Source organism: Xyrauchen texanus, chromosome 5, assembly GCF_025860055.1.
Source record: "Xyrauchen texanus isolate HMW12.3.18 chromosome 5, RBS_HiC_50CHRs, whole genome shotgun sequence".
Taxonomy (NCBI): Eukaryota; Metazoa; Chordata; class Actinopteri; order Cypriniformes; family Catostomidae; genus Xyrauchen; species Xyrauchen texanus.
This window is the reverse complement of record NC_068280.1, coordinates 31,518,462-31,539,461: the sequence shown is the minus strand read 5'-3', so window position 1 is coordinate 31,539,461 and position 21,000 is coordinate 31,518,462. Positions and strand designations below refer to the sequence as shown.

At 45.9% G+C, this 21,000-nt stretch overlaps 1 protein-coding gene across 1 annotated transcript in view; it reads left to right on the top strand.

Annotated features, from left to right (window-relative positions):
* Window positions 1-21,000, top strand: part of si:dkey-92j12.5 (multiple PDZ domain protein) — a 110,191-nt gene that overhangs the window by 53,529 nt on the left and 35,662 nt on the right. Inside the window, exons 20-27 of the mRNA XM_052126849.1 lie at window positions 2,077-2,275; window positions 6,891-7,022; window positions 7,110-7,349; window positions 7,440-7,617; window positions 8,299-8,397; window positions 8,518-8,583; window positions 8,658-8,729; window positions 11,405-11,579. Of these exons, the coding sequence (XP_051982809.1) occupies window positions 2,077-2,275; window positions 6,891-7,022; window positions 7,110-7,349; window positions 7,440-7,617; window positions 8,299-8,397; window positions 8,518-8,583; window positions 8,658-8,729; window positions 11,405-11,579 (1,161 nt within the window). The remainder of the gene's footprint in view (window positions 1-2,076; window positions 2,276-6,890; window positions 7,023-7,109; window positions 7,350-7,439; window positions 7,618-8,298; window positions 8,398-8,517; window positions 8,584-8,657; window positions 8,730-11,404; window positions 11,580-21,000) is intronic.

Genomic DNA, 21,000 nt, shown 5'->3' with positions numbered 1-21,000 from the left:
TGTCTTTTCCTGTACACTTAAAACTATGGGGCACAGAAGCAATTCACATATTTGATCAGTGACTATAATTTATGTCAAGGCTAACCATTAAAACTTGATCTTTCTGTGTGATCAGGTATTCTTTCAGATTAATATTTATACAATTTTAGATAAAGGTCTGCATGAGTGTTCTTTAATTCATCAATCTCGGCATGATTCTTTTAAAATTGACGTTACTGTAAGTCAATGATTTATCTCTGAAAGATGAAATAGAGAATATAAATCGTGATGTGGAGTGTCTCTTATTGTGTGTCTTTTGTTCTGGTGTCCTGTTGTGTCATCTATGTCCTGTGCTCTGCTGTACATGGTCAGTTCTGCACTGCTGTGTCTAGCGCACTATGATTGTACTGTAATTTGACTGTTCAAAAGGAACATAAGAAATGGATAAATGGATGTTCAATTTTAAAATAAAACACTGCACACTTTACAAAAACAATTCATCTCAAATTCTTTACGACCATAGTGTTGTCTTCTCGTGTCTGGTGTGTGTTTTCTTCATATGTGTATATGTTGCATGGCTTTTCCTCCTTGCTTGGGCTCCTGATTATTTATAAACAAGCTGCTTATTATGCTTGCATGGTACATTATTCACAGTGAGAGCAATTTAGCACATATTTAAACAGCTAAAAAAATAGCATAAAGCAAGCCAGTCATTTTCCACCCACAATAATGTCAAATGCGCTGTATGAAGTTCATTATGTAGAAAATAAGATCAGTGTAACACTCATAAAATGAATTGTTGAGGGCTCATGCTGTGATTTTAATATAACACTGAGTTAAAGCCACCACTTAATATGCCATCAAGGTGAGTGAGGTGTTTTAAAACCTTTTCAAAAGCACTGACCCTTCATGGCATGCTGACACATTTATCTGTGATTTGAAATAAATCTCTCATAGAAGTGGGTGAGTCAGATAGGTATGGAGTTAATGAGGTGTGTAAATTGACAGTTAAGGAATGTTCATGTCCCATTTTAAGATTAAAATAAAGTAAAAAAAAAAATGATGTGGTTAAACCTCCACTATTGGGCTGATCTCTGTCTCTCTCGCACAAACACACACACACACACATACACACACACACACACTTGCACACATATAACTGCAACATGTATTATTATTAATTCAAAAGAGGCCCTTTATTTATTTTTTCAAGGCATTTTGTTTTCTGATATTTCTGATTAAATACATCCACATTGTTCTTGACATCCTTGTGACTTTTCTTGTTCTTAAAATAATCCAAAGATTTAGTAATTACAAACCCTACATTTATAGACACCTTTTGGTATTTTTAGATTTCAATTAAGTCATTTTTTAAAGGTGAACTCAGTAATTTTCCTAATGAAAAAAGTTTTACTAAAAAAAATAAAAATGAAAAGTAATTCTGCAACACACAGTATGAATAAAGTCATGAACACTCACAGAAGCTGTTTTATTCTACATGTGGAGGGTCCTCTCATGGGGCTGCCTTGTTGGGATCACATGACCAGCCAAATACTACTTGCTTAATCTCAGAAACTGTCTTGTTATTGGACATGGCTAACTAATCAATGACTGTGACTAGTGCATTTTTACAATGACATTGTAAACTGAGAACTTTTGAGTTTTAATGATGCTGCACCCATGCCACTCGGTGTCAGTGTAAGTCCAAGATGACACAAACAAAACAAATATGTGTGAGTGCACCTTTAGACTTATGACATTAGTTACAGATCCTATGTTTTTGCTATGCTTGTGATACTTATAGACATATGGCCCTCACAAGGTGTGAATACAGGTAAAGTGGGACACTTTCTAATAATTTGTTATTGGCATTGTTGCATCAAATGGCTACATTAATGTCCTCCCATACTAGTAGAAAGAATATACACTTGATGATTGATGATTACATTTAAGTGTCCCTGAATTCTCCCTATAGCAAGTGCGGTCACAAACACACACATTCAGGAATTTATCATAGAAACTGCCACATTCCAACAGGTGAGCCTGTACATGTGTGCATGACATGTGGTGTGTGTGTGTGTGTGTGTGTGTGTGCAGGTATGACAGTGAGTGCCTTAAGGGACGGTTCAGGCATGATAATCCGCTCTGTGGTTCATGGCGGGTCGATCAGTAAGGATGGGAGACTGGCAGTAGGAGATGGAATCATTGCCATCAATGGAGAATCCACCACCAATCTGACCAATGCACAAGCCAGAGCAATGCTACGCAGACATTCACTGATTGGACCTGATCTCAGGTGCTTACACATACACAAAAGCACTCTCAGCTTCAACTAAAACACTATGGTACACAAGTCCTGTGTTTCAGAATCTTATTTAACTCGTAAACACATACACACACCCCTAGTGCTTCAGTTAACCTAAGTATAGTTTTTACAAGCATCACCATTTATCCTTACCTCCTCAAATCTAGACAACAGCAACAGAGGTGTGTTATTATTGCAGAGGTATATTATCTTCCCACGTCACCTCACTACTTGCTTACTGAGTGTACTGGTCATATATGAAGACATTAGCTTCATGTCTCTACGGTTAAACTCAACTACTCCTTGAACATCTTGCAATGTCTAAATGCCAGCCCACTTCGTCTGAACCATGTCCATATATCACTACATGTGTACAACACTTTATCTTCATACTCTGTTTACAATGCATAATTGATCCAATCACAAACTAAATGTTTGTTATGAACTGGGTCTCATCCATTGCTTTATGTTATCTTTCTAGTTTTTGTCTTTTTAAGTTAAAGAAGGCAAAAAAAATAAAACAATATTATATAGTTAGGATTTCTGTAGTTCAGCTGGTCGAGAATAGTGCTAGCTGCTGGAAAGACTAGCTTGCACCCTGTCTGCACCGGACACTTCCTTTGACACAACATGCTGTAACAGCTTGATGCTGTCTACACTGGACATGTTGAAATTAACATTTGAAATGACGTGCAGCAAACACAGACCAATCAGAAATTAGCTCAAGGCTGGCCTGGAGCAAATGTTAAATTGGTGAATAACAAGGGAAATACTATTATTGCAAGAACTTCGTATACATGTGGTTAGAAGCAAAAGATTATTTAAATGAGTAGATTAGAGAGCAGAAACATCTAGAGATGTAATGGTCAGAAATTGTTTAAAAATGTAAAAATGAAGTATGTAAATTCTGCGCAACCGAACGTAATTGCAAAAATAACAAAAAAGCTTTCCGAATATATCCCTCGCCCGCAGTTGTTCAAATAGTCAGATAGTCCCGCCCCAACTCACTCCATTCATTGAGTAACGTTGTTGTGGCAGGTCTAAAGGTGCGTACACACTGCCAGCGACTTTATCGCTGCAGGTCGCCAGTGGCTGGCGGTGAAGTCGCTAGTGGGTGTTCCCACTACTGGTTGCCTAGTAACGTTTATAAATGACATTCACGGATGCCATTCCATTGCTGTTGACAGCGAATCTCTTTTCTTGCCACTAAAAACAAACATTTTGGAGGGAAAAGACTAAATATAAATGGAATCAGTACATAAAATGCTTTACACTCACCTAAAGGATTATTAGGAACACCTGTTCAATTTCTCATTAATGCAATTATCTAATCAACCAATCACATGGCAGTTGCTTCAATGCATTTAGGGGTGTGGTCCTGGTCAAGACAATCTCCTGAACTCCAAACTGAATGTCAGAATGGGAAAGAAAGGTGATTTAAGCAATTTTGAGCGTGGCATGGTTGTTGGTGCCAGACGGGCCGGTCTGAGTATTTCACAATCTGCTCAGTTACTGGGATTTTCAAGCACAACCATTTCTAGGGTTTACAAAGAATGGTGTGAAAAGGGAAAAACATCCAGTATGCGGCAGTCCTGTGGGCGAAAATGCCTTGTTGATGCTAGAGGTCAGAGGAGAATGGGCCGACTGATTCAAGCTGATAGAAGAGCAACTTTGCCTGAAATAACCACTCGTTACAACCGAGGTATGCAGCAAAGCATTTGTGAAGCCACAACACGCACAACCTTGAGACGGATGGGCTACACAGCAGAAGACCCCACCGGGTACCACTCATCTCCACTACAAATAGGAAAAAGAGGCTACAATTTGCAAGAGCTCACCAAAATTGGACAGTTGAAGACTGGAAATATTATGCCTGGTCTGATGAGTCTCGATTTCTGTTGAGACATTCAGATGGTAGAGTCAGAATTTGGCGTAAACAGAATGAGAACATGGATCAATCATGCCTTGTTACCACTGTGCAGGCTGGTGGTGGTGGTGTAATGGTGTGGGGGATGTTTTCTTGGCACACTTTAGGCCCCTTAGTGCCAATTGGGCATCGTTTAAATGCCACGGCCTACCTGAGCATTGTTTCTGACCATGTCCATCCCTTTATGGCCACCATGTACCCATCCTCTGATGGCTACTTCCAGCAGGATAATGCACCATGTCACAAAGCTCGAATCATTTAAAATTGGTTTCTTGAACATGACAATGAGTTCACTGTACTAAAATGGCCCCCATGGTCACCAGATCGCAACCCAATAGAGCATCTTTGGGATGTGGTGGAACGGGAGCTTCGTGCCCTGGATGTGCATCCCACAAATCTCCATCAACTGCAAGATGCTATCCTATCAATATGGGCCAACATTTCTAAAGAATGCTTTCAGCACATTGTTGAATCAATGCCATGTAGAATTAAGGCACAGTATTAGTATGGTGTTCCTAATAATCCTTTAGGTGAGTGTATATCAAAGATGAATGAGAAACAAGGCGTGCTGTTTGCCATAGCGGCTGTTTATCTGCGGCGAAAATGCAAATGCCGGTCTGTCTGGGTCCATAAAATCCCTGTGATCTCAGATACACCTTTCCACGCAGTATTTTTCTTAAAAATGTCTTTGTACGTGGGAAGAGACATATCATAGAGCACTGGAAAATTTCTAACAGCAAGAATTAGCCTTTCATCCATCTTTCCGTTACTGCAGGAGCTGAGAGAGAGAGAAGATTACGTGAGCTCTCCCATCTTCTCTCCTATTGGCTGTCGCTTCCGTTAGTCGCTCCAAAGTTGAACTTTTCTCAACTTTGTCGTGTCGCTGGATACGCCCACATCTAGCGCCAACGGTCGCGACAGCTCGTGTTGCCGGAAGTCGCTGTGCTCGCATTGAAAATGAATGGTATTGCGTCGCTGTCGCGCGCGACGTCGCTGGCAGTGTGTACGCACCTTAAGCAGTTCGCTCATAACAAACAGAATTGTTTTATAGAGCCACAGGGACACAGTGTTTACAGTTTTTGAGAAAATAAACATATGAACGGCTTACTTATAGTCGTCTCTGCATACTAAGCTGGGCTAGAAGAATGTATTTAACTCTGAAAAAGTTACATATACTCACTGAGTACGATATTAATAACAGTATGGTCCTAATAAAGACATGGTCTTCTGAGATGCTATTCTGCTCACTACAATTCTACAGAGTGGTTATCTGAGTTACCGAAGCCTTTCTGTCAGTTCGAATCAGTCTGGCCATTCTCCATTGAACTCTCTTATCAACAAAGCATTTCCGTCCGCAGAGAACTGACGCTCACTGGATGTTTTTGATTTTTTACACCATTCTGAGTAAACTCTAGAGAATGTTGTGAAAATCCCAGGAGATGCTGGTTTGAATATTTCTGTAACTGCTGATCTCCTGTGAAAATCCCAGGAGATCAGCAGTTACAGAAATATTCAAACCAGCATATAACCCTGAAGCTACATGATTTTATGCATTGCACTGCTGCCACAGGATTGGCTGTTTAGATAATTGCATGACTAAATAGGTTTACAGGTGTTCCTAATAAAGTGCTCAGTGAGTGTATATCAGCTTTAACAAATACAATTAATTGTAAAAGAAATGTGATATTAAGTAAGTAAAACATGTTTATTTAAGATGGACAGGTTAATAAAGTTGCTGTAGTAGCTCTGCAGAGCATCCGAAATCAAACAATCAATCAAGTCAATCCATTCACTGTCGGCGCGATGCGACGGAGACATCTAGTGTGTGATTTGCTTTTGATGCAATGCAATGTCCTGTGTAGACAGGGTGTTAGATCAGCATGAATTCCCATTCTGGGTAAAGCTGGGTCAATGCTGAACTTGTTGATAGGCCAGCATGGTTTGTCTGATGATGCTGGTTTAACATGGAAATCTTGCTCGCTTAGCTAGTCAAGATGTCTTGTTGGAATATTAACACGCCTGCATCACAGCATCCCTATGCTGGTCACCATAGGCTGTTTTTCAGCAGGGAAGGTCATGGGTCCAATTTGCAGAGAACACACAAACTGTTAACATCTATAACTGTCTTAAAGTCGCACTGTAATCACATTGGATAAAATAATCTGCCAAACTGGGCCGGATCTAGGTGGGAACTGGTTGGGCTTTGATAGGGCCCCATTATCCCTATCCCCTCATAAGTGTAGGTGAAGCAAAAAGTAGTTTTTTATTGTCCTGGTATTAACACTAATCCTAACAAAATGTGCTGGAACTGAAAACATATGTGCACCCATCTGTCCCAACAAACCCTCCACCTATGTCAACGGCCCTTCATTATATGCTATTGCCCCCCTAAAGAAACCGTTCTAGTTCTGGGCCTGCGGCCACATTTAAATTCTTCGCTGCAAGTTATCCATGAATTCGCTGCATTATCCATGAATAATGTGGGTCTTCGTAGATATCTAGCCAGAAAAATGAAGAATAGACTTGCTTTGTTGATTTCCAAAGATCTGATTGGTTTCAATTAGTAGCCACAATATTTGTTGAGAATGGGATTTATTTATTTTTTTGATTAAAACTTCAATCAAACGTATTTTTCGCTGCTTCTTGTTTTTTTAATTAATTTTTTTATTGGTGTGTCAGTGTGATGTACGTACCTGCTGCCTTCCTTGACATGCACAGAGCCAGTTGTGCCCAATCAAATCAGGAAATGGAAATACACACAGCTGCCACTGTCCAATCCAGCCACACTCACAATCGACCTTTCAAACCGCTGTAAGGAAAGCTTGGAATCTTTTGTTTGTTTGTTTTCTTGTTTCCATTGGTATTCTTGTGGACTAATGTATACCTTGTTTGTATTAGAGAATGCATTTCTGAACAACAAAGTATAGTGGATGGTACAGGAGTTAATGGAAAGACTCACGCAGAAGAAGAGAAGGAAAGAAAAGATAACCACAGCCGGTATGGAGATAAAAAGGTAAAGGATGAAAGAACAGCCTTGCAAAGTGAGAATGGACAGATGGGATGGAAAGACAAAGACAGAGAAAAAGTTGAAGAAGATACACAAGGGAAGGATCATGGCTCATGGAGTAAACCTAGAAGGTATCAAATAAAGTGTCACAAACAAAGTGCAGACATTCACATTTTCATTCATGTGATTGTATGGGTATTTTTGATTTGTTTTTGTCCCAGAGTAACATTATTCAGGGCAAGTGGTACAAGTCTTGGCATCAGCGTGGTGGGGGGCCGTGGTATGGGCTGTCGACTGAGCAATGGAGACATGAGGCGGGGCATCTTCATAAAAAATATTGCTGAAGACAGTCCAGCTGCATGCAACTGCATTCTGAAAGAAGGAGACTGCATTCTTCAGGTGTGTGTTTGACTATCAGCATAAAGTTTGGCCAGCTTCGCAACTTGTTCTGACCAAGAGCCACCCAGGTAGAGACCATAAAATTGATGATACGTCAATAACAGAGAAAATAATGGCACCAACAGTTACGAAATTAGCAGAAAATTAGTTTTGATCTGGATTTTGCAGAAAACGACTCAGAATATACGGTCATGATTTAGCCTCAAACTAAACCCTGAATATCTTTTAGAGATTCAAACCAGCAAATCCTGTGATTGATTCTCTTTTTCAAGTACTCATTGTAGCAGCCCTGAACATTGAACCAAAAAAAACGACCACGAATTATGGAAACTTCATAGCAGCCAGCCATCCAGATTGGAAGTGGCAATTTCAAACAGCTTTTGGCATTTTTGTTTGCAAATATACAGTACATCAAACAGTCTGATGCTGAGAGACAAAGTTAGAGACTAGAGTTAGAAAGTGCTGATGACCATTGATTTTAATGATGTATAATATCTCCATCTTGTGGTCAATATATGTCAATGCATCACTCCTTCTCTGGCCACAGTGAATTCGACAACTACATTGGATTATTTAAGGTCAAACTGGTTGACTTAAATTGAAGGCAGTTTGCTAAAGTAAATGTGAAGCTAGAACTTGAAACTGAATTTATTTGAATGCTTTTTAAATGTGTTGTGGCAGGTTAACGGTGTAGATTTGAGTGAATTTACTCATGAAGAAGCCGTTGAGGCGATTCGTGGAGCAGGAAACAGAGTAGAACTACTAGTACAGAGTCCTCTGGTAACACACAGAAACACTTGCACATTCAAACCCACAATCACTTTACAAAAATACACACTCTATACAAAAATATACACAAAGCTGTGTACTAAAAACTCAAATTTCCATCTCTATACCCAGGTTTCAGCCCCTCTCACCTGCGATGATAAAAATAAACTGTCAAAATTGAGTTCTCGAAATCAAGAGGTGTGTTTTTACCTTTTTATTGTTTGTGAATATTAAATAGCACACTCTAATAGAAAACTTTATCTCCTCTGTAGGAGGAGCTTGACATGGCCAATAATCTCTTGCACCTCTCCCCAAACTACCCCTTCAGCCCCACCCCCTTTAAGGTCTGTAATGTTTGTGTTTGCATTGTGATTACGAATATACAGTTACCTCAAAAAGTGTTTGGAAACTTAAAAGGGCCATGACATGAGGAATCAAATTTCCCTTGGTCTTTTGACATTTAAGAGGTCATTGTACTATAAAAACTTACTGTAAGCATCAGAACTCAAAACTTCCTCCTCACTGCAAAAAGAGCATTTGTTGAAACCAAGCTGCCAAAACATCTTTTTCTCTACTTCATCCACATTGTGATGTCACACTGTGGTGGAAATTTGCATCTGACCACCTCCACAACAACACATCAGTGCCTTCTTTACATTTAATCATTCCTGTAGCCCGCCCATTAGCGGTGAGAAGTGAGATGGCAAGAAGAGAGAGTGGGTCAGTCAAGAGCAGAGAGCCAATCAAAAGTTCTGTCAAGTCTTATAGGAGAAGCAGCACCAAAACCGAGCATTTCTGACAGAGGATCAGAATGAGGGTGGAAAAGGATCAGGTTTTGCAAATATATATATAAAGATTTTATAGAAACCTTTACGGATAATATTATAAGTGAACCCCAAGGAACATTTTAAAATAATAAAAAAGGCATGTCATGAACCCTTTAAGACTCACTTAAATATGTATGAATGTCTTTGCATTATAAAGTCAAATATTAAACCAAATGGAATATTTGAAGAAAGCACACATCACAAAACTTTTTTAAAAATACGTTTGCTAGATTTCAAATTCTAAAACAATAGATATACAGGTGAAACACGAAAAATTAGAATATCGTGCAAAAGTTCATTAATTTCAGTAATTCAACTTAAAAGGTGAAACTAATATATTATATAGACTCATTACAAGCAAAGTAAGATATTTCAAGCCTTTATTTGATATAATTTTGATGATTATGGCTTACAGCTTATGAAAACCCCAAATTCAGAATCTCAGAAAATTAGAATATTGTGAAAAGGTTCAGTATTGTACATGGGGAAGACTGCTGACCTGACAGTTGTGCAGAAAACCATCATTGACACCCTCCACAAGGAGGGAAAGCCTCAAAAGGTAATTGCAAAAGAAGTTGGATGTTCTCAAAGTGCTGTATCAAAGCACATTAATAGAAAGTTAAATGGAAGGGAAAAGTGTGGAAGAAAAAGGTGCACAAGCAGCAGGGATGACCGTAGCCTGGAGAGGATTGTCAGGAAAAGGTCATTCAAATGTGTGGGGGAGCTTCACAAGGAGTGGACTGAGGCTGGAGTTACTGCATCAAGAGCCACCACACACAGACGGGTCCTGGACACGGGCTTCAAATGTCAAACGTCTTACCTGGGCTAAAGAAAAAAAGAACTGGTCTGTTGCTCAGTGGTCCAAAGACCTCTTTTCTGATGAGAGCAAATTTTGCATCTCATTTGGAAACCAAGGTCCCAGAGTCTGGAGGAAGAATGGAGAGGCACACAATCCAAGATGCTTGAAGTCCAGTGTGAAGTTTCCACAGTCTGTGTTGGTTTGGGGAGCCATGTCATCGGCTGGTGTTGGTCCACTGTGCTTTATTAAGTCCAGAGTCAACGCAGCCGTCTACCGGGACATTTTAGAGCACTTCATGCTTCCTTCAGCAGACAAGCTTTATGGAGATGCTGACTTCATTTTCCAGCAGGACTTGGCACCTGCCCACACTGCCAAAAGTACCAAAACCTGGTTCAATGACCATGGTATTACTGTGCTTGATTGGCCAGCAAACTCGCCTGACCTGAACCCCATAGAGAATCTATGGGGCATTGTCATGAGAAAGATGAGAGACATGAGACCAAACAATGCAGAAGAGCTGAAGGCCGCTATTGAAACATCTTGTTCTTCCATAACACCTCAGCAGTGCCACAGGCTGATAGCATCCATGCCACGCCACATTGAGGCAGTAATTAATGCAAAAGGGGCCCAAACCAAATACTGAGTACATCTGCATGATTATACTTTTCAGAGGGCCGACATTTCTGTATTTAAAATCTTTTTTTTTATTGATTTCATGTAATATTCTAATTTTCTGAGATTCTGAATTTGGGGTTTTCATAAGCTGTAAGCCATAATCATCAAAATTATATCAAATAAAGGCTTGAAATATCTTACTTTGCTTGTAATGAGTCTATATAATATATTAGTTTCACCTTTTAAGTTGAATTACTGAAATGAATGAACTTTTGCACGATATTCTAATTTTTCGAGTTTCACCTGTATTGCTCAAAATTAAGTAAAAAAGTATTTTTGGTTGTCAAACATGAGTGGAACTGGTCCATAGTTAAATTGATGAACTACACATGTAGTGATTCTGCTAGATCACCTGTGTGAACTTGAGGGGAACTGATTTAATTAATCCACTAAAAATGAACTTGGGACCTGTTGGTTAAAAGTAATTGCAAATCTCGATGAGGAAAGTTAAAATATTGCTGAGAAAATGCATAATTTGTTTGTAAATTCCACTTGGTTTGATGTTTAATGCAATGACATTTTTAAGTATGACTTAGGTATCCAAAGTGCCCAAATATGTTTTGGGACTTGTGTTTGTATATAAATAACATATGGCATCTTCTTTGCACATTCAAAAAATTAGCTGTAAGAATACAATAAAACACATTTCAAATGAGAGAAAATTAAATAATGTCTTTACTGAAGAAAATATTAGGTCATTATCATTTTTTTTTTGTAGCTTACAGTAGAGCAGAAGTTGGGGAAGCCCCCAAAGTCAGTTCCTCCCATCCTGAAAAAGCCCTCCAGGCATGATGACACAGAAACAGATGGAGCACAGAGGGTTCCAGAGAGACCACCCCTGCCAGAAGATACCTCACATCATCAGAGCGAGCCAGAGCAGGACTCCTACTGGAGTATGTGTGTGTGTGTGTGTGTGTGTGTGTGTGTGTGTGTGTGTGTGTGTGTGTGTCTGTGTGTGTCTGTGTGTGTACAGGTTTGCAATACTTGTTAGAAAATGCCCTCACTAATATAATGCAAAATGATAAAAAAAAAAAAAAAAAACCCTGGCAAAAATGATGGAACTGCCACATTTAGAGGATGTTCACCCAGACTTCGTTTGCTTAATTCGTAGCAAATAAACAAATCACAGATATGACACAAAACATTTTTTTTTAATAGCTGAACAACCTTCAAACTAATTAAATTACGTTATATTAATTAATGGCATATTTGTTTTCCAGATCAAGTAGAGGAAAAAATTATGGAATCACATTTAATGTTGAGGAAAATATTATGGAATCATCAACAAAATAAAATAACAGTTAGTAATTTGTTGCTTCTCCTCTGGCTTTTATGACGGCCTGAAATCTTTGAGGCATGGACTTTACTAATGAAAAACTATATTCTCCATCAAGCTGGTTCCAACTTTCTCAAATAGAGGTTGACAGGTCAGCTTTGCAGGATGGAGCCTTGTCATGGACCAATTTTTTCAATTTCCACCATGAATTTTCAATTGGCTTGAGATTTGGACTGTTTGCTGGCCATGTCATTGAGATGATATTCCTTTCCTGAAGAACATTTTTAACACTCTTTGCTCTTTGGCAAGATGCATTATCATCCTGAAAATGACTTCATCATCAACAAACCTATTTTCTATCGATGGAATGAGAAAGGTGGCCAAAATTTCATTGTACACCTGTGCATTGACTGTTGAGGATATGATTGCCATCTCCCCTGTGTTATGTATACCTTGTCTTGTTTCACTGTTGCCCTTTTGTTTGCCATTTTTGTCACTTTTGCATTCCTTAGTTTTCACTTTTGTCCCTTGTCTAACTCCATAGTCTCCTTGTTAGCGTTCGTGTTCTCTGTCATTGTTTTCACCTGCCCTTGTTAATTTGCCTTTGGTTTCTGTTAATCACCTTGTCATCTAGTTTGTGTTCTGTTTGTTCATTGGCCCCTTTGTCCCATGTTTTTGTATTTAAACCCTGTCTGTTTGTTCAGTCTCTGTCAGTCGTTGAATGTTTGTGAATGTTGTTACCCTGGTCTGTGTTCCCTGCCCGAGTTCTCTATTTATGTTTATTTCCCCACTGAGGGTTTTCCTTTGTGTTTTTGTTAACAATAAAGTAAGCTGCATTTGGATCCTCAACCTTCGTCTGCCTTCATTGCCTTACATTCGTGACAGAACGACTGACCCACCATGGATCCAGCGGTTTTACGTGCCAGATACCACCTGCTCTGCCTGAGGCAAGAGGACCGTCCGATTGAGGCCCACGTCCGCGACTTCCTTGGTCTTGCCGCTGTTGCGGACTTCCCGGACACCTCCCTTGTGGTCTTCTTCAGGGAAAACCTGAGTGGCTGGCTGAAGGAGCGGCTGCCGCCGGCATCACACGGCTGGACTCTCCGCGACTTCCTGGAGTTGACCTTATTGTTGTGCGGCTCCCCGTTCACCGTGGGCCATGCTGGGAAGGACCCTACCTCCCCACCTACTGTGAAGACTCTTCAGCCGTCCCATGCTCTCCCTGTTACGCCTGCCCCGGTCTACGAGCCAGAGCCCACGCCAGCCCCGGTCTATGAGCCAGAGCCCACGCCAGCCCCGGTCTGCGAGCCAGAGCCCACGCATGTCACGGTGAGCGAGCCAGAGCCTATGCATGTCACGGTGAGCGAGTCTGCGCCCACGCCTGCCCCGGTCTGCGAGCCAGAGCCCACGCATGTCACCGTCAGCGAACCTGAAGCCACGCTGACCAGGAACAGCGTCCCAGCTTCGCCAGTCGCATCAGCCCGGAGGAAGAGGAGAAGGGGAAAGGTCTCTGCTCTCCAGCCTCCACCTGCCGCAGCCCCGTGCCCTAAACCCCTCTTGGCTCTGCCCTCAGTGCCCAGCGAACCCAAGCCGGCGCATACCACGGTAACCCAGCCAGAGCCTGTCGCCTCAGAGGTCAGTGAGCCAGCGCCTGTAGCCTCGACCGCCCCTGAGCCAGCGCCTGTAGCCTCGACCGCCCCTGAGCCAGCGCCTGTAGCCTCGACCGTCCCTGAGCCAGCGCCTGTAGCCTCGACCATCCCTGAGCCAGCGCCTGTAGCCTCGACCGCCCCTGAGCCAGCGCCTGTAGCCTCGACCGCCCCTGAGCCAGCGCCTGTAGCCTCGACCGCCCCTGAGCCAGCGCCTGTAGCCTCGACCGCCCCTGAGCCAGCGCCTGTAGCCTCGACCGCCCCTGAGCCAGCGCCAGTAGCCATGACGTCCAAGAGCCAGCGCCAGTAGCCATGACGTCCAAGAGCCAGCGCCAGTAGCCATGACCGTCCAAGAGCCAGCGCCAGTAGCCATGACCGTCCAAGAGCCAGCGCCAGTAGCCATGACCGTCCAAGAGCCAGCGCCAGTAGCCATGACTGTCCAAGAGCCAGCGCCAGTAGCCACGACCGTCCAAGAGCTAGTGCCAGTAGCCATGACCGTCCAAAGGCCAGCGCCAGTGGTCGTGCCCGTCCAAGAGTCAGCTCCTCTCGAGCTTTCCAGAGCTCCACCTTCCGAGCTTTCCAGAGCTCCACCTTCCGAGCTTTCCAGAGCTCCGCCTTCCGAGCTTCCCAGTGCCCCGCCTTCCGAGCTTCCTAGTACTCTGCCTTCCAAGCTTTCCAGAGCTCCGCCTTCCGAGCTTCCTAGTACTCTGCCTTCCGAGCCTTCCGAGCTTTCCAGAGCTCCGCCTTCCGAGCTTCCTAGTACTCTGCCTCCTGAGCCTTCCGAGCTTTCCAGAGCTCCACCTCCCGAGCTTCCTAGAGCTCTGTCCTCCGAGCTTCCCGAGTTTTCCAGAGCTCCACCTCCTGAGCCTCCTAGGGCTCCGTATCTCAAGTCTCTCGAGTCTTCCAGGGCTCTGTATCTCAAGTCTCTCGAGTCTTCCAGGGCTCCTCCTCCCGAGCCTCCTAGGGCTCCGCCTCTCAAGTCTCTCGAGTCTTCCAGGGTTCCGTCTCTCAAGTCTCCCAAGTTTTCCAGAGCTCCTCCTCCCGAGCCTCCTGGGGCTCCGCCTCTCAAGCCCCTCGAGCCTTCCAGGGCTCCGCCTCCCGAGCCTCCCACAGCTCTGCCTCCCGAGCCTCCTACGGCTCCGCCTCCTATGGCTCCGCCTCCTGAGCCTCCTACGGCTCTGCCTCCTGCAGCTCCGCCTCCCGAGCCTCCTACGGCTCCGCCTCCCGAGCCTCCTACGGCTCCGCCTCCCACGCCCCGCCGCAAGAGACACTCCCGGCTCCGCCTCCGAAGCCTCCCTCAGCCTCACCTTCGACGCCTCCTAGTTCCTTCCCGGCTCCGCCTCTCCCGGCTCCGCCCCCTGGGCCTCCCTCGGCTCCGCCTCCTGGGCCCCCACGGTCCTGCCTACGCCTCCTTCGGCGCCGCCTCCCAAGTCTTCTACGGCTCTGCCTCCGAAGTCCTCCTTGGCTCCGCCTCACGCGGCACCGCTGGCCCCTATCCTGCGGCCACCACCCAGGACCCCCAAGCCTACCCACATCCCGTGGTCAACTCCCAGGCCTCCTGAACCTGTCCCTGCCCTGTGGCCAGCTCCCAGGCCTCCTGAACCTATCCTTGCCCTGTGGCCAGCTCCCAGGCCACCTGAGCCCGTCCTTGCCCTGAGGTCAGCTCCCAGACCTCCTGCACCTGTCCTTGCCCTGCGGCCAGGCCCCAAGCCTCCTGAACCTGTCCTTGCCCTGAGGCCAGCTCCCAGACCTCCTGAACCGGCCCTTGCCCCATGGCCATCTCCTAGGCCACCAAAACCGGCCTCTGTCCTGTGGCCACATCCCAGGTCCCCAGAACCGGCCCTTGGCTCACAGCCATCTCCCAGGCCACCAAAACCGGCCTCTATCCTGTGGCCTCCTCCTAGGCCCCCTGAGCCGGACCTTGCCTTATGGCCAGCCCCCGGGCCATCTAAACCTGTCCCTGCCCGGTCATTACCTCCCTGGCCTCCTAAACCTGTCCCTTTGTGCCCCATAGACTGCTTGCCTGTCCTCTCGGCCTCCCTGGACTGCCTGTCTGCCAATCTTTGCCCCCCTGGACTGCCTGTCTGCCACTCGTTGCCTCCTTGGTCTGCCTGTCTGCCCCTGGTGCCCTCATTTTGTTTTTTGTGAGTTTTTGTCCTTGGTTTTTTTCTTTAGGATCGTCTGGAATCCGATCCTTTGAGGGGGGGCTCTGTTATGTATACCTTGTCTTGTTTCACTGTTGCCCTTTTGTTTGCCATTTTGTCACTTTTGCACTCCTTAGTTTTCACTTTTGTCCCTTGTTTAACTCCATAGTCTCCTTGTTAGCATTCGTGTTCTCTGTCATTGTTTTCACCTGCCCTTGTTAATTTGCCTTTGGTTTCTGTTAATCACCTTGTCATCTAGTTTGTGTTTTGTTTGTTCATTGGTCCCTTTGTCCCATGTTTTTGTATTTAAACCCTGTCTGTTTGTTCAGTCTCTGTCAGTCGTTGAATGTTTGTGAATGTTGTTACCCTGGTCTGTGTTCCCTGCCAGAGTTCTCTATTTATGTTTATTTCCCCACTGGGGGTTTTCCTTTGTGTTTTTGTTAACAATAAAGTAAGCTGTATTTGGATCCTCAACCTTCGTCTGCCTTCATTGTCTTACATTCGTGACACCCTGGTCCTTTACTTGACATGCAACTCCATGTTATAAATGACTAGGGAAATTTTATTGTTTTCTTCAGGCAGTCATCTTTACAGTATATGTTTAATTACAATAATACTAGACAAAAGTTCCAGCATCATCACCTTGGCCAATGCAGAATCATGATTCATCACTGAATATCACTTTCATCCAATCATCCACACTCCATGATTGCTTCTCTTTAGCCACTGTAGCCTTGTTTTCTTCTTTTTAGGTGTTAGTGCTGGTTTTCGTTTGGCTTTTCTATATGTAAATCCCTTTTCAATCAGCTGATTTCTTACAGTTCTGTTACAAACATTGACTCCTGTTTCTACCCATTTGTTTTTCATTTGCTTTGCTGTGCATTTTCTATTTTCAAGGCATATTGCTTTGAGTTCCCTATCTGTCACTCACTCGATGTTGTGTCGATGTAGTGACAATAGGGGTCACTCTTGAGAGCCCGAGACCCCTCTGATCTTTGATAAAAGGCCAATGGGAATTGGAGAGTGGTATTTGCATGCCCCTCCCCCGGACATACGGGTATAAAGTAGGGAATGCGTATACTGCTCATTCAGACTTTCTCTTCAGAGCCGTGCGGTCGATGGTCCAGCTGAGTTTCTCACGGCTTCCATCCCTCACCTCTGCTGGATCCTTACGGCGCATTACAGCAGCTTTCTCCCCTCTCTGCACGGGTGCACTGCAGAGATCACCCGTGGGCGCTTCGGCAGATCATTAGAGTATATTCTGAAAGACGTATATTTTGCTTTCTAAAAGGGCGGCACACATCAGAACGACTTTTTCAAGATGCGTCTTTTTAAAGACGCATCGGACGCACTTCCGATTGTGTGTTTTTCCTGGATGTGGTCGATATCTCTCGCCTTCCGATGGCCACAATTGCTGTCTTTCCGTGCCTGGACGCTGCCCACGCCGAGACATCTTTCGTGGATGCATCATGTCCTCATTTTGAGGGCATGACCATGGCAACGTTGCAGTCACAGCTTGCTTTCATAAGAAACCCTCGTGGCTCAATGATTGGTATCTGCGCTCACGGCAACGACCCAGTGCCTTTCTTCCCGGAGGTGCATGAGGAGCTAACGAGTTTGTGGGAGGCACCTTTCACTGCCAATCTCTCGGCTCCCCCGCTCTCTGTAACGTCGATGGCAGAGAGGCCAGGGGTTACTCTGCGATGCCCCCAGTGGATAAGGCCCTGTGGAGCCCTGCCACCTGGCACAGGCGCCCGAAGCTCCCGTCCAAGGCCTGTAGGCTTACATCGTCCCTGACAGCCAGAGCCTACGGTGCCGCTGGACAAGTCGCCTCTGCCCTGCACGCCATGGCTCTCCTGCAGGTACACCAAGCCAAGGCACTGAAAGAATTGCACATGGGTAGTTCTGCACCGGGATTGAGCATGGGCTTGGTGACCGACCTCGCCCTCCGGGCGACGAAGGTCACGGCGCGGTCTCTCAGGCAGACAATGTCCACTTTGCTGGTCCAGGAGTGCCACCTGTGGCTTAACCTGGTCGAGAGTGCGAGGTCGACAAGACACGCCTCCATCTCTACTTCTCTCTTTGGCAGGTCCAGCGCCCTGGCGGCGGTCTCCCTGGCCCTGCCCACCAAGCTGTGGCTCAAACATACTCAAACCTGGACGGTGTCGATGGACTGTGGGGATGAAACACATCCTCCCCCCACCTCAACCGCTCTGCTGGTGAGTATCAGGAGTCATGTAAATGCTTCGATGTCTCTCGACTCAGCACCGCCACAGGGCTCAAGCCCTGTCAATGTGGCCTTCCTGGCTCCACCCTGCCACAAGGCCCCACCCGCCGGTACATCTGACAATATTGTTCCCCTGGTCCCCCTCACCTGGAGCTTGGACGCGTGGCTCGCGCTTTCCAACCCGTCGCGATGGCTGACCCGGACCATCCAACTCGGCTATGCGAATCAGTTCTCCAGGCACCCACCCAGGTTCAGCAGTGAGAACGCCGCCACCTTGCACATGGAAATCGCCACCCTTCTGTGGAAGCATGCGATAGAGCCTGTCCCTCCAGCCGAGATGAAGGGGTTTTACAACCCCTACTTCATTGTACCAAAAAAGGCGGTGGGTACTGAACCGGGCTTTACACAGACTCCCGTTCAAGATGCTGACGCTAAGGGGCATTCTAGCGAGTGTCCAGCATCAAGATTGGTTCGTGGCGGTAGGCCTGAAGGACATGACACAGACCCTTCCTGTGGTTTGTATTCAAGGGTTGGGCGTACCAGTACAAAGTCCTCCCTTTCGGCCTGTCCTTGTCTCCTCGCTTCTTCACGAAGGTCGCAGAGGCTGCCCTTGCCCCTTTAAAGGGAAGTGGGCATTTGCATTTTCAACTAACTAGACAACTGCTAATCATAGCTCCCTCTAGAGATGTGTTGTGTGTGCATAGGGACCTGGTGCTCATGCACCTCAGCCGGCTAGGGCTTTGGGTCATCTGGGAAAAGAGCAAGCTCCTCCCGGTTCAGAGCATCTCATTCTCTGTCTGGAGTTGGACATAGTCTCGATGATGGCGCAACTCATAAATGAGCGTGCCCAGTCAGTGTTAACCTGTTTGAAGGCGTTCAGACAGAAGACCGCGGTTCCAGGGAAACTATTTCAGAGGCTCCTGGAGCATATGGCATCCTCGGCTGTGGCCACACACCTCTCGGGTTGATGCATATGAGACCACTTCAGCAATGGCTCCGGACTCGAGTCCCGAGATGGGCATGGTGCCGCGACACATTGCATGGTCATCATGCCGATCTGTCGCCGCCTTTTCAGCCCTTAGAATGACCTCGCATTTCTACGGGCAAGTGTTCCCCTAGAACAGGTCTTCAGAGGCATCGTGGTTACAACCAACACCTCCCAGATGGGCTGGGGAGCTGTATGCAGTGGGCCTCAACAGACGGGCCAATGGCTACATTGACACATCAACTGCCTCGAGTTGTTGGCAATACTGCTAGCCCTGCAGAGGTTCCGGCTGTTGATTCAGGGCAAGAATGTGTTGGTTTGAATGGACAACGTGGCAATGGCAGCATATATCATCTGCCAAGGCGGTTTACACTCCCCTCGCCTGTCGCAACTCTATTGCCGTCTCCTCCTCTGGAGACACCAGCACCTCAAGTCGCTACGAGCCACTCACATCCCGGGCGACCTCAATACCACGGCGGATGCGCTGTTGCGACAGGTCACCCGCAAGGGAGAGTGGAGACTCCACCCTCAGGTGGTTCAGCTAATCTGGAGTTGATACGGGCAGGCACAGGTAGACCTGTTCGCCTCCCCAGAATCCTCCCATTGCCTGCTCTGGTTCGCCCTGACCGAGGCTCCCCTCAGTATAGATGCGCTGGCACACAGCTGGCCGCCTTGACTACGCAAGTATGCATTTTCCCCAGTGAGCCTACTTGCACAGACCCTGTGCAAGGTCAGGGATGACGAAGAGCAGGTCGTCCTAGTGGCACCCTACTGGCCCACCCAGACTTGGTTCTCGGACCTCACGCTCCTTATGTCAGCCCCCCCCCCCCACCCCTTGGCAAATTCCCCTGAGGAAGGACCTTCTTTCTCAGGGACGGGGCAACATCTGGCACCCGCGACCAGATCTCTGGAACCTCCATGTCTGGCTCCTGGATGGGACATGGAAGACCTCAGTGGCCTACCACCTGCCATGGTAGACACCATCACTCAGGCTAGGGCCCCCCTCTATGAGACTCCTGTATTCCTTGAAGTGGCGCCTGTTTGCTAAGTGGAGTTCTTCCCGACACGAAGACCCCCAGAGATGTGCAGTCAGCTCAGTGTTTTCCTTTCTGCAGGAGAGGTTGGAGGGACGGCTGTCCCCCTCCACCTTGAAGGTGTATATAGCTGCTATAGCTGCACACCACAACAGTGGACAGCAAGTCCTTAGGGAAGCATGACCTGGTTCCTGAGAGGTGCCAGGAGGTTGAATCCCTCCAGACAACATGTGGTCTCTGCAGTGTATTCCCCTTGGGAGTGAAACCCCACGACGTGGACACTGGTCTCAGTCTGTTAGCGAATTCTCTCATTTTCTGGGGAGAAAAAGAAAAAAAGAGAGAAAAGAGGCAGGACTGGGCAAGCCTGTCCCTATGCTTTGGTTAGTCGACTCATCCCCAAAGGGCTGTTTGACACTCATACTAGCATCAGGGGAGGTTACATGCCTGGCTATGCGGCACACAGCAGTCTGCCCATCTCGCACTGCCGATCCACGTAACACAGTTCAGCTAGTTGTGGTGTTTTTGTAGGGGACCCCTAGTGTCACTACATCGACACAACCTTATGTGAGTGACAGATAGGGAATGTCCTGGTTACTTCCATAACCTCCGTTCCCTGATGGAGGGAATGAGACGTTGTGTCCCTCCTGCCACAACGCTGATCTACCCGCTGAAATATCCAGGAACTTATTCTCGGCTCCTCAGCACAAAACCTGAATGAGCGGTATGCACGTCACCTCCTTTATACCCGTATGTCTGGGGGAGGGGCATCCAAATACCACTCGCCAATTCCCATTGGCCTTTTATCAAAGATCAGAGGTGTCTCTGGCTCTCAAGAGTGACCCCTAGTGTCACTACATCAACGCAACATCTCATTCCCTCCATCAGAGAATTGAGGTTACTGAAGTAACCAGGACATTTTCTATCCTGATGCTTTGACGTCTTCCTTGGTCTAACCATATGTTTTCCTTTCATAACCTTCCCATTTTTTTATACTTGCACCAA